The sequence below is a fragment of the Muntiacus reevesi genome, chromosome 1 (genome assembly GCF_963930625.1).
Source record: "Muntiacus reevesi chromosome 1, mMunRee1.1, whole genome shotgun sequence".
Classification (NCBI taxonomy): Eukaryota; Metazoa; Chordata; class Mammalia; order Artiodactyla; family Cervidae; genus Muntiacus; species Muntiacus reevesi.
In genome coordinates, this window is record NC_089249.1 from 171336613 (window position 1) to 171350883 (window position 14271).

Here is a 14271-nt window from a genome sequence, read left to right on the forward strand (position 1 = left end):
GCAGGGTTTCCTCTTAGCTACGGACCCTGACCAGTTTTTCTGAAAACCTTATATACCTTAAGTGTACATGCCCAAACCCACCTCCCCAAATTCCCTGAAACTAGTCTGAACAAAGGAAAAGAAAGATACAGTCAAATGTAACCCATGATTCATATGCCTTAAGCCTAGGAAGTTAACAGTGGACAATTATCAATAGGCCTGTGGTCATACACCAACAAGCATAATAGAATTTATGATTCTATTCAGTTACACAGATAATTAGGGTATTCTTTTAGGCAACAAAGAGTCTAGGTACAAGCCCTAGGGCTCGTCCATCCAGGGGGCCTGGTTTTCCAGTTGGTACGTCTTTTCCATAGATACTGGGCATAGTCCAGTAACTGTGTCCACAGTATCAAAGTTCACAGTCCGGCCCAACGTGGAGTCCTGCTTTCAAAATGGAACCTCTTCTGTCTCTTTGCTCCTTCAATGCAAATCGGTCCATCAGTATTAAAATGCAGTTATGTCCACTGAGAGAGAGAGTAGAGAACTACAGAATTCAGATATCACAGATGATGAGCAGGCTGGAACAGTGCCCAAGGCCACCATCACTCAAGGGTTTAGCAATATTAATCAAGAACCATCATCTCTGGTTACCTTGAAACTATAATTGAAAATAAGTAAAGAAGAAATAGCTAGGACATGGAAGCAACTTAGACGTCCATCGACAGATGAATGGATAAAAATGTTGTGGTACATATACAGTGGAATATTACTCAGCCATAAAAAGGAACACATTTGACTCAGTTCTAATGAGTTGGATAAACCTAGACCCTATGGTTTTTCCAGTGATCATGTATGAATGTGACAGTTGGACTATAAAGAAAGCTGAGCACCGAAGAATTGATGCTTTTGAACTATGGTGTTGGAGAACTCTTGAGAGTCCCTTGGACTGCAAGGAAATCCAACCAGTCCATCCTAAAAGAGATCAGTCCTGGGTGTTCATTGGAAGGACTGATGCTGAAGCTGAAACTCTAATACTTTGGCCACTTCATGTGAAGAGTTGACTCATTGGAAAAGACCCTGATGCTGGGAGGGGTTGGGGGCAGGAGGAGAAGGGGATGATAGAGGATGAGACGGTTGGATGGCATCACTGCCTAGATGGACATGAGTTTGAGTAAACTCTGGGAGTTGGTGATGGACAGGGAGGCCTGGCGTGCTGCGATTCATGGGGTCGCAAAGAGTCGGACACGACTGAGCGACTGAACTGAACTGAACTGAACTGAGACCCTATTGTACAGAGTGAAGTTAAGTCAGAAAGAGAAAGGCAAATATTTACACATATATATGGAATCTAGAAAGATGGTGCTGACGAACCTATCTGCAGGGCAGCAATGGAGATGCAGACACAGAGAACAGACTTGTGGACACAGGATGGGAAGGAGAGGTTGGGGCAAATGGAGAGAGCACTGAGGCCTATATATTACCACATGTAAAATGAGATAGCCCGTGGAAATTTGCTGTGTGACACCGGGAGCTCAAATCCAGGGCTCTGGGACAACTTAGAGGGGTGGGGTGGAGTGGGAGGTGGGACAGAGGTTCAAGAGGGAGGGAATATACACATCCGATGACTCATCCGTGTTGATATGTGGCAGAAACCAACACAATATTGTAAAGCAATTATCCTCCAATTAAAAATAATTTTTTAAGTTAAAAAAGAAAATAAAAGCTATATGAACAAAGCTGTTCACAGCAGCCTTTACTTATAGTTATCAAAATCTCAAAGTATCCCAAATATCTAGCAATTGATTTGGGCACATTTACTTAATAGAATATTTGGAAGCCACTAAGAATGTTAAATGTGTAAAAAACATGAACAGTTTTTGATGAAATAATAGATGAAAAAATAGAACTCAAAATTGTCTGCCCACCCTGTCCAAAGCAATGGGAAAATAGAAGATGAGATGGGAACAATCAATCAATCAAGTTCTGGTATTGTCAGTGAATCAGACAATGACAGACCTCCCCAGGGTGTCCACCTCAGCGGCTAGGTGGGGATTTGAACCAGAAAGCACAGATGGCCCCCACCGGAAGCCCCTGGGGCACAAAATTAAAATGCAGATTCCAGACCAAATCAGGTTGGGGCCCAGACATTTGCATTTTTAACACTCGGTGAGGGTGTGATTCTTATAAACACTCAAGTTGGGGACATGGATTACTAAATTATTTCCAAGTAGTTTTGGGTTGCTAGATTCAGAGTTTCTACAGGCTTACACAGTCAAGTGTGGCTAAACAGAGGTGAATCAGATTTCTGCATCACGGCTCCCGTGTGGTCCCGGTGGGGGACAGGCAGGAGTGGGGGGGCTCTGGCAGGCCTGGATCTTTGCCTGGGCTTGTCCTTCTGCGAAGGATCCCTGCCTTTGCCAGAGTGGGTGTGACCACACCGCGTCTCCAGCTGGAGCTTGTGTGCATGATGCCACGCTGGTCCTCACTAATGCTTGGCCTTCACCTTTTCTCCTGCCCCCAGAGAAGTCATCCGGACCCTCCCTACCCTGGAATCTCTGCAGAGGCTGTTTGACCAGCAGCTCTCCCCTGGCCTGCGTCCGCGGCCTCAGGTAAAGACATTGGGAGCTGATGAAACAGGTGCGGGAGGGGCCTGGGAGGGAGGGTGGATGGGGAGGTGGGGAGAAGAGGTAACCAATGTCCCAGGGACTTTGTTGGACCCCCACCTCTAGGGCGAAGGAATTTCAGGATCCTGCCCCTCAGTAAGGTTTATGCCTCCTGCCCCCACTGAATTTTGATTTGAGGAACTGCCAGCAAAACTCCTTATTAGTGTTGAATAAAGGGGACAAGGCAAGGCCTTTTCTCATCAGAAACTGACAAGAACTGGAGGTACCTAATGGTTTGGTCCTGCCTCTTACCCCAGGAAGAGCAGGTGAAGGTGGGCCCCCTGAGACACAGACACAGACCCACACACACATACACATACACACACACACTGGGAGCCAAAGCCTGCGAAGTTGTCTGTGTCACAGAAAGTGTCCCCAACAAAGCTAAAAACAGAATTAATGTGTTTAGAAAGCAAACCCTGCCACACATGATTAAGTAAAAGCAACCAAAATTTTTAAATGAGGAGAGGATTTTAAAAGGTTGTTTTACTGAAGAGGGATTGGGATTCGCCAGGATACCCTTGAAGAGATGTTAATAGCACCTCATTAGTAGCCAAAAATGAGCTGGAAAGCAGAGAGACCTCTGCTTGCCTTTCCAATGGGCAAATTTGATTGGTGAAGTCAGGACTTGGCTCCAACACGGGGGTCAGGACTCACGGGTTCATCGCTCACAGTTGTGAGTGCAAATGGGTTTTTGAAATGCAGTTTAGCCGTTTGCATGAAAATGTTAAAAGCCCAGCATCTTCCAATCAAGCCAGCTACCTCTAGGCAGCTGCCTTAGGGCCTACACATTTGCACAGATGTTGGCAAACGTGTTTATTGTAGCTTTGTCCCTAAAAGCAAGAAGTAGGATGCAGAATTCTGAACTAAGGTAGATGCATTGATATAGAAAGATCTTCAAGGTATACTGTTGGGTGGAAAAAGCAAACGTTTGAACCATAGATAAACTAGGGTGTAAGTCTACACATGGAAACGGTACCAGGTGTGTTTATACCCAAAAGGCTACTCTGGTCACCGCAAGGAGGGGATGGAATGGAGTCGAAGCGACCTGGGTTACGTTTGCCCAGAAGGTTTTTTGGAGTTTTTTTTTTTTTTTTTTTAACTGAGATACTGTTTGTACAACATAAAAATTCAAGGTGGGGGGGAGGGGAACAAGCAAATGTAATTTGCTTTCGTCAAGTGAATGATGGGTTCGTTTCCGGGAAAGTAAAAGCGAATCTAGACAAAACAGGAGCCCTACCAGACACTAAAATTTAAATAGTTTGACTCTAAGAACATACACCCAAACCTTTGAAGTCGACTAGAAGAGGGAGAAGTTTCCAGATAACCTAAGAGCAGTCATGCCCCAGCGTCTGCGCTGCATGCCACAACCAGCATGTTTGCATTCGGCGGCAGAGGTCAGAGTAGCGACAGGATGGGGGTGACATCAGGATGTAGAGAAAGGGCTCTGGTTACCACCCTCCCGTCTGAGACCCTGACTTGAAAAAGCAGAGACTGTGTTGATGCCTTCAGAAATGTCACAAATGGAAAAGGGAGTTCCGAGGCCACCCATGGTAGAGGAAGGAACCCTGACCTGTGCATCAGAAACATCCAAGTTCCATAGTTGACTCTGCCCCCACCCTTACTTTCCTCATCTGTGAAATGGGCATAGTTATATCTGCCACTGCAGGGTTATGTGAGGGAGTAAGTGAAACTGCTTGGGTGGCACATCTGGAGGTGGCAGCCTCTTACCAGCATGAGGCCCTTTCCCTTAGGTCGGCAAGACAAGATGGGGACCCCTGCATGGAGTGTATCTGAGAAACTGCTGGGAGGTGCAAAGTGCAGCATTAGCAAAATGTGAGGTTTAGGGAGAGCCCTGGGTCTGCCCTATGTGAGAATGGAGACTTGTTAACCTTGGAACCCACATCCTCTGAAGTGCAACCGAAAAGCTCAGTGAAATAACTGGGTCAGCTTCCATAAAGCCACGGGTGGCACTCAGACCAGTTCGCCCACATTGAGGCTGAGTTGTGAATTTTGATCTCAACCTCAACACTAGTGACGTCTGGGGCAGGTCATTTTCTGTCGTGGGGGACTGTTCTATGCAGTGTAGGATGTTAACACATCCTGGCCTCTACCCGCTAGATGTCCTTAGCATCGCCCAATTTTGGCAACCCCAAAATGTTCTAGACCTTGTCAGATGTCCCCAGAGGTCAAGAGCGCCACTAGCTGAGACCCAGTGACCCAAATCTCAGGTCAACACCAGCAGTGTGACCTTGGACCACTGACTCACCACTCTGACTCAATGTCCCCATCTGAAAACCAAGGACTGGAAGAGTCAATAGATGAGCACAAATATCTTAAACATGCCGGGCAGAGTGTACCCACCATCTCATGGTCATGTGCATTCAGTTCAGTTCAGTCGCTCAGTAGTGTCTGACTCTTTGCAACTCCATGAACTGCAGCATGCCAGGCTTCCCTGTCCATCACCAACTCCCCGAGCTCGCTCAGACTCATATCCATTGAGTTGGTGATGCCATCCAGCCATCTCATCCTCTGTCGTCCCGTTCTTCTCCTGCCTTCAATCTTTCCCAGCATCAGGGTCTTTTCCAATGAGTCAGCTCTTCACATCAGGTGGCCAAAGTATTGGAACTTCAGCTTCAGCATCAGTCCTTTCAATGAACATTCAGGACTGATTTCCATTAGGATGGACTGGTTGGATCTCCTTGCAGTCCAAGGGACTCTCGAGTCTTCTCCAACACCACAGTTCAAAAGCATCAATTCTTCTCCACTCAGCTTTCTTTATAGTCCAACTCTCACATCCATACATGACCACTGGAAAAACCATAGCTTTGACTAGACAAAACTTGTTGGCAAAGTAATGTCTCTGCTTTTTAATATACTGTCTAGGTTGGTCATAACTTTTCTTCTAAGGAGGTTTATATCTTTTGATTTCATTGCTGTAGTCACCATCTGCAATGATTTTGGAGCCCCCCAAAATAAAGTCTGTCTCTGTTTCCATTGTTTCCCCATCTTTTTGCCATGAAGTGATGGGACCAGATGCCATGATCTTAGTTTTCTGAATGTTGAGTTTTAAGCCAATTTTTTCACTCTCCTTTTTCACTTTCATCAAGAGGCTCTTTAGTTCTTCTTCACTTTCTGCCATAAGGGTGGTGTCATCTGCATATCTGAGGTTATTGATATTTCTCCCAGCAATCTTGATTCCAGCTTGTGCTTCCTCCAGCCCAGCGTTTCACACGATGTACTCGGTACATAAAAGCAGGGTGACAATATACAGCCTTGACGTACTCCTTTCCCAATTTGGAACCAGTCTGTTGTTCTATGTCCAGTTCTAACTGTTGCTTCTTGACCTGCATACAGATTTCTCAGGAGGCAGGTCAAGTGGCCTGGTATTCCTATCTCTTGAAGAATTTTCCAGTTTGTTGTAATCCACACAGTCAAAGGCTTTAGCATAGTCAATAAAGTAGAAGTAGATGTTTTTCTGGAACTCTCTTGCTTTTTCAGTGATCCAATGGATGTTGGCAATTTGATCCCTGGTTTCTCTGCCTTTTCTAAATCCAGTCTGAACATCTGGAAGTTCACAGTTCACGTACTGTTGTGCAGCCTTCTACCTAACAAGGTGGTACAGGAAAACTCCAGCTTTCTTTAATACCTTTTGTTCCAAGAACTGACTCCACTTTGTCAGTAGCTTCATTTCTACTTCGTACATCTTTGCCCCAAAAGACACAGATTCCAAAAGAGAGTGGGGAAGACACCATCCTACCACCAGGTGATGAAGACCATGGTAAAGATCCAGAGTGTCTGGGGGGCGGGGAGGGGGGGACTTGAATCTGCTTATCTTCTTGACTCTTTTCGAGAAAAACACCCCTAAAACAAGGGATCCTGTACTGTCCCACCTGCTCTCCTGCTCCATCCTTACCTGCATCCCAGCTCCACTCCAGCAAGCCCTTCCCTCGATCAATAATAACTGTAGACTGATTGGGAGCTTTATCAAGGAGCAAGGGCCAAACCAGAAAGAATTACAGAAAGTTTTGGCAAATATTAACTGCCATGATGATGGTGGTGATGGTTGTGGTGGGGGGTGGTTGTCGTGGCTGTGCTGCTGATGTTAGCAGTGATAGCAGTCAGTGATGGCAGAAGGAGTGTACTGAAGTGGCTGGTGGGCGACTTCCCTGGTAGTCCAGTGGCTAAGACTCCACACTCCTATTCCCAATGTCAATCCCTAGTTAGGGAGCTAGATCCCGCCTGCCGCAACTAAGCATTCTCATGCTGCAACTAAAATATCCTGCAGGCTGCAACTAAAGATCCCACATACCGCAACTAATACCCGGTGCAGCCAAATAAATAAATAAAAATAGTTTTAAAAGATAAAGTGGTCAATGGAAAAAAGTGAAAGTGTTAGTTGCTCAGTCGTGTCTGATTCTTTGTGACCCTAGGGACTGTAACCCGCCAGGCTCCTCTGTCCATGGGGTTCTCCAGGCAAGAATACTGGAGTGGGTAGCCATTCCCTTCTCCGGGGGAAATTGAGGTCAGACGTCTGTGTGACCTGGCTGACTTATTGGGGAGTGGGGCGTGGTAAGGGGGCAGCGCCTGGTTGGTGATCACCCTCATTCTACCCTGCTTAGTGTTTGGAATAGTCCAGTCTGGTTTTCTTGTCCTTCTGGAGGGTGGGGATGGTGCCCTTTCAGCTCTATACCTCCAGCACCTTGGCACCGTGTCTGGCACAGAATCGAGGCTTTGTAAATATTTCTTCAATGAGTAAATGCTCGAGACTGTGGTCCTGGTGCCAAGAAGACATGGTTTCACATCCTGCCATGCCTTTACTAGCTGTGTGACTTCCAACATGCAATGTCAGCTCTCTGAGCCTCACGCACGCAGTGAACAACTTGACTGAGCATCTCTGCTGGCCAAGGCCCCAGGTCACAGCACTGGACACAGTTCTCCCGGCCCCAGTCCTCACAGAGGTTACGTGCTAGCAGGGAAAACAGACAACAAACAGACTGACAATCAATATGATGGTGATCTAGCAGAGATGTCTTTGGCTCGGGTGGTCAGGGAAGACCTCTCTGTGAGAGACCTGAATGGCAAGGCAGTGGCCTCCCCTGGTGACATTTATGTTTCTAGGATTCCTTAGGAAGTGTGGCTCCAGGCCATGGGCAGATCAGAAGGTCGGAGGGGCGTGGCTGGGGCTCAGGAGGGGGTCACACCGAGTCCTTAAGGGTTTGGATCATTGTTTTCTCCTGGTGGTGGTTGGGGGGGCTTGGAGCAGGGCCTGGCTGTTTTGGAAGTCCTGCAGTGGCGCCAATAGATGTACTACACATAGGAGGGTGGAAATGTTGTGATCCCGGACAGACCTTGAGTTTTGTTTCTGCAACTGAATAGAGGCAGTGAGAAGCCCTGGGAGAGTAGCAGGTTTCGAGGGAAGAAGGAAGGAAGTCATGCTTTTTGGTCATAATTTTGAGATGACTGTACATATCATATCCCTGATTTCATTACCTGCAAAGAGGGATAGTAATCCTACTTGTGGGGTTGCTGGTGGGGAAACCAGGATGAAGCCTAAAATCGGAACCTGAAAATAATTTCAGGCTAATCTCTTGTCCAGTAGCATGTCTGTCTTTGTTTCCTGGTTCAACTCATTTTGGTGAAAGGTACCAAATGGTTACCTCTTTAACAGAAACACGCAGGCTCATCTGACAGCACCCGCTTCAGCAAGGATGTACAGTCTAGCCATTTGGGAACACCTGTTTGGCATCACCTTGTAACCTCTGACCCCAGCAGTTCCTCCCCTAGCCTGTCCCTCGGCCCAGCGATGCTCTGGAAGTGTATTTTTAGGCTCAGCCTGATGCCTCTCATAGCTGGCCCTCAGCATCCCATCCTTATCTGCTCTTTTTCTCGCGTCCCAGGTTCCTGGTGAGGCCAGTCCCATCAACATGGTGGCCAAGCTCAGTCAACTGACAAGTCTCCTGTCCTCTATTGAAGATAAGGTGTGTGTGTGGGGGTGGGGGGAATCCTGCTGCTTCCCTGGGCTTTTCTGTGGCCCCCTCTTCCCTTAGAGAATGTCTAGGTGTCCCCGTGACCCTGTCCCAGCCCGGGCTGCCTTCTCATCGCCTCCCAACCTGAGACCCCACGCGTTTCTGCCCACAGGTCAAGGCCTTGCTGCATGAGGGTCCAGAGTCTCCCCACCGGCGCTCGCTCATCCCGCCAGTCACCTTTGAGGTTCGTGTCCGTGGACTTGCACTCCACACGTGGGGGGTTGGCTGGCCTTCTGGTCCCAGTGGAAGGAGGGCTCCAGGTTCAACAGGGAGCCCGATGGCTGCCTGAGATTGGAATTCAGCAGAACCGACTCCCTGGAAAGATGATGAAACGTTAGGATGGGTGCCCCGGTGAATCTATGGAGCCTTCTTCATGGGGTGGATCCCATGGGAAGAGCTTCTCATTGATCCAAGATACCAAAACTTCATCCTTCTCCAAGTGGGGGCAGTGAGAGTCATCAAACAGGCGGGCCCCTGGACAGGCTGCAAAATAGTGCCTCGGGGTGGGGGTTAGGGGAAGAAAAGGGATTCCTATGATTTCCCTGAAAGTGACTGAGTTAGACTCTCTGGGCCCAGAAATTTGCTTTTCTTGTATTCCCCCGACATTGTGGAGAGTCTCGTCCCGCCCTGGTTTCGCATTCAGAAACAGGATGGGATGCCCACCCCCACGTCCTTCTGAGCCCTGATGAAAAGTCTGTATTAAGATGTATTTCTGGGACTTCCCTGGTGGTCCAGTGGTTAAGACTCTGCGCTTATACTGGAGGGGGTGAGGCTTCCACCCCTGGTTGGGGAGCTAAGATTCCATGTGTGTGTGTATATATGTCTGCTTAGTGCTGTCTGATGCTTTGGGACCCCATGGACTGTAGCCCACCAGGCTCCTCTGTCCATGGCATTTCCCAGGCAAGAATAGTGGAGTGGGTTGCCATTCCCTTCTCCAGGGGATCTTCCCGACCCAGGGATCAAACCCAGGTCTCCTGCATTGCAGGAAGATTCTTTACTGTCTGAACTACCAGGGAAGCCCAGATCCACATACCTCATGGGTAAAAATAATAATAATAAAATAAAAGCAAAAAAATAAAAAATAAAAAAAAGAATTAAAAAAAAAATAAATAAAAGCAAAATGTACAGAGCCAAGAAATGCTGCTTATAGTTGAAAAGGAAAAAAGAAGGTACATGTCCATCTTCAGTGCCTAGACAATTGTCTTCTTCCTAATTGTTATCAGTAATAAGTTCACATATTGGTTGTAACAAGGCCTGGGAGCTTCAACCTATTATAAAATCCTCTGTGGAAGGAGATGACTCATCAGATTTCTGAGTGTTGTCAGATTAAACAGCGAATAAAGCATCTTCTAGTAGCTCATCTGTCTCCTCCACCAGACCTGTTGGCAGAACAGCTGATGTGCACACAGCAGACAAGCTGGGCTCCTTCCACATTTCAGCGATTCTCAGGAGCTGCCAGTGAAAACTCCCTCTGGGGCAAAGGAGGCTCAGAAATAGAAGCCAGAGGTCCGGCACGGGAGGGACACACGGCGGCCAAGGCCCCCCGGTCACACGGACGAGGGGCTCATGGGCGGCACTGAGAAAGCACCGAGAAGGGATGACCAGCCTCTCTTCTTCCCCTTCCCTCCTCTTCCTTCTTTCCACAGGTGAAGGCAGAATCTCTGGGGATTCCTCAGAAACTGCAGCTCAAAGTCGATGTCGAGACTGGGAAACTGATCATTAAGAAGTCCAAGGACAGCTCTGAGGACAAGTTCTACACCCACAAGAAAAGTAAGGCCCCTCACGTTCGTAAAATCCTCGTTCTGCTAATATCCTTACTGTGGTCGGCTGTGAGGAGCAGGCTGTCGGGAAAGCCAGTCTTGCCGGGAGCCTTCCACCCTCTGCTGGGATCCCTCCCAGCCCCCACCCTGCCTGTGGTGACCCTCCAGCTCTCAGGCTCCCTTCTTGTGCCCCCTGCACCTTGGGACCTGCTCCAAACACTCCGCCTGCTTCCTCCCACTCTGGGGAAACCCTTGGCCCTGGGTGGCGGTTCTGCATATGTACGTGCTCTTCCCACTAGGAGGCAGGCTGATGTGTGTGGTCATCCTTGTGCATCAGGCCTTGCTGATCAAATCAGGGTAGCACATCCCTAGGGTAGCACAGACACAGTCCAGCCTGGCATTAATATCATGGGCTCTAAATTCAAACTGGACATTCCCAGCTCTGCCAATTAGCACCTGTGTGACCTTGCACATGACCCTTAGTCTTCCTGGGCTTCAGTTTCCTCATCTGTAAAATGGGGATCATAAGGTCCCCATGAATTAATCTACATGTAAGCCTCCTTAGGAAAGCCTAGCACATAGGAGTCAACTCTGGGCAGCCGAGGCTTTGCATTTCAAACAGTCTCATCAGTAAAATGGAAAATGTTCCCACACCAAAGGCTTATGGAGAAGCTGCTATGGGCCAAGCACTAGGAATCCTGGGCAAGCAGGATAGTCAAAGACTGCGCACATGGAATTTACATCCCATTGCACTGAGTGGCCAATAAGTATATCAGTAGGATGATTTCAGCTATTACTGCATGCTGGAAGCCACAGGTGATGGATGGAGAATAACTGGGGGTAGAAGGCAATTTGAGGGGCAGAGTCTGGAGTTGGCAGCCTTGTCGGTAAGGATGGAAAGTCAAAGCCAGCAGTGTGGCCAAGGTCAGGCAAAGAGAAATGCTAGAGAGAGGCTCTTGGGGGTGGGACCCCTGAAGGGCAAGTGGGCTTTGAGGGGCAACAGAGCAGAATGGTGGAAAATGCTCTGATGTGGCCCTGACATCATTGCTTGGGCTCAGAGCCCTGCGTGCCGGGGAGAGGGCAGCTCCAAGCCTCAGTTTCTCCATCTGTACAAGGCGGGGGGGGGGGAGTCCATGTATCATCATAGCATGATACTTTCTGAGCCCCATTTCCTTACTTGATATTGGTTTATCCTCACAAGACTGACAGATTCCCCGAGACAGTAATAATCACCACAGACTCATCCCTTAAATAAATTTCCACCCTAACACAACAGTTTGTGTTCTAGTTCAGGTTTTCAAACCCCTGAAGACAAAGTCCCTCTGGTCCATAAACAGTATTATTTTTATCCTTCAGGGATTCAAAATCTGTTTAGTAGCATATAACTAGGGATGCCAGATTTAGCAAATAAAAATACAGGATACCCAGTTAAACTTAAATTTCAGATAAACAATGAAAAATTTTAGTATAAGTATGTCCCATGCAATACTTGGAGCATACTTATAAAGGTATGCCTTTTTCTGAAAAGGAATCCCAGACATCCTGTATTTTATCTGGGAATCCCAGGCATGATCAGCATCTTTTATGTTGTTAATAAAGTGGTATGAGAAGAGAAAGAACAGACAAGAAAGCAGAAAACATCACAGGAGTTTTGTAAAGAATAATTGTGTTTAGTTGCTCAGTCATGTCCAACTCTTTGAGACCCCATGGACTGCACCCCACCAGGCTCCTCTGCCCATGGGGTTTCTCCAGGCAAAAATACTGGAGTGGGTAGCCATTTCCTTCTCCAGGGGATCTTCCCAACGCAGGGATTGAACCCAGGCCTCCCATGTTGCAGGCAGATTCTTTACCGTCTGAGCTACCAGGGAAGCCCTTGCAAAGAGTAAAGGTAAATATTTTTTCATTAAACTTGTGTTGTAGTTATACACACATGCACATATACATAGACATTGTATACATGTGGTTACATGAAAACCCTTTTCTTGCTGTCTGAAAGTGGGGAATTCTCATCTGGTTCTGCTAGAGGCCTGGCTTGTGGGATAGATAGAATGTTCTGGAGACAGGTTCTAGTTGGAGACCATGACTGATGGCCAGAGTTGAGAAGTTGGGGAAATCCCACCTCACTAGCCTTGCGGAGCAGGTGCCTGTTGGGAGCGTGAGCTCCATAGTGTCTACCCTCTGCTATTTAGCCCTGAGCTGGAGTGGCCTTGAGAGATTGTCCTGGGTCAGCAACACCTGCCCTGAAGCTCTCACCAGCAGAGATAGCAGATGGGAGCAGGTCACGGCATGTCCCACACGGGTCTCTGGGGAACATAACATAAGCCATAGCCTCACCCCGTTGAGAAAACTGGCCTGAGCTGAGTATTCAGAGGGCAGATATTTGACCTGACAGCCAAGTCCTGCAGATTCCTCCCATTGCCCCCAAGAAACCCTAGAGCTGGACCTCTGTGGGTGGGGAGATTGTATGTTCAGCAAAAACTTGATGCCAGACGCTGTGCTGGGAACAGTAGGACAGAGGATAAGAACTTGCATGGGCTCCAAGGCTAGACTGCACGGGTTCAAATCTAGGCTTTGCCACTTGCTTGCTGTATTCTGTTGGCCTAGCGACTTAACCACTCTGTACCTCCATTTTCTCATCTGTAAAATGGGAATGATAGTAATGTCTCATAGGCTTGTCATGAGTAGACGAGCTAATGCGTGTGAGGGTACCTCCCTGTGCCTAACAGCAGCTCTGACCCCACAGCAGAGTGTCCAGGGCCAGTGGAGGGGCTTGCCCCATGTGTGTCTGCCCTGTGCTGCAACCTGCTCCTGAGTCCCACCTGGGCTGAGGCACCAAAGTCCAACAGATGCTCTCAGGGCCGCAAGGGGATGGAAGTCTGGGGACCAACCCTGTGCAGAAGGTGGGATACAGCCTGGAGAAACGGGTAGATAGAACAAGGAGGTGTCAGAAGCCCAGCCTGAAGTCTCAGGTCAGCTGCTTGTGAGCTTGATCTAGAGCCCTCTCGAGCAAGGAATGTGCAGGTTATCTAGGACCAGCCAGATTGGAACTATGAATAATGGGCTACTGCACAAACGGAGTGTGGAGGCCCCGCCCCAAATCCTGGTGGAGAGATACCTGATTGAAATTGCCAAGAACTACAGTGAGACCTGTGAGCCCGACTCTGTGGTCATGGTAGAAGCTCCTCTTGGGGTAGAGACAGAGCAGCGTCCTCAGTTTGCTATTCTGTCAAATGGGTATAGTAGCGTCCTGTAGGGCAGCCGTGAGTCTTAAGTAAACATCAAATCACTCACTGCCTAGCATCTAGCAGATGCTCAATAAAATTGACTGCTACCACCATCCCCTGGAGGAGAACACGGCCATCCACTCCAGTATTCTTGCCTGGAGAATCCCATGGACAGAGGAGCCTGGCAGGGTTGAAAGGAGTCGGACATTACAGAAGCGACTGAGCATGAGCACCATCATCATGGTATACTTATCCCTCCAGGGCAGCTTTGAGGATGGCAGAGCTGATCAGTGAGGAGGGCAGAGCAGGAAGTGAAGCCCCGAGACACTGGAGTGTGACAGGCTGTCATACTCACAGCTGGGGTCACAGGGCAGGGGCGGGACCGCTCTGTCCACTGCCAAGTTGGGCAGGAGAACTGGGGACTTACTGAAGGTGTGAGCAGGGAGGACTCCTAAGAGATCAGCTTAAAACACTAAGTTCCTCTTCACTGTCATGGAGACTGACTTACAACTGAAAGAGGTGGGCCCAATTTTGATAAGAGGAAACGGAAGCCTCAGATGAGTAAGGAGATTGTCAGAGAGTGCCCGCTTGCTGTAAAACACTTGAGGTTTCT

At 48.2% G+C, this 14271-nt stretch overlaps 1 protein-coding gene across 1 annotated transcript in view; it reads left to right on the forward strand.

Moving 5' to 3' along the window:
• Nucleotides 1-14271, forward strand: part of INPP5D (inositol polyphosphate-5-phosphatase D) — a 143598-nt gene that overhangs the window by 76273 nt on the left and 53054 nt on the right. Inside the window, exons 6-9 of the mRNA XM_065930551.1 lie at nucleotides 2504-2591; nucleotides 8546-8626; nucleotides 8787-8858; nucleotides 10321-10444. Coding sequence (XP_065786623.1) covers nucleotides 2504-2591; nucleotides 8546-8626; nucleotides 8787-8858; nucleotides 10321-10444 — 365 coding nt within the window. The remainder of the gene's footprint in view (nucleotides 1-2503; nucleotides 2592-8545; nucleotides 8627-8786; nucleotides 8859-10320; nucleotides 10445-14271) is intronic.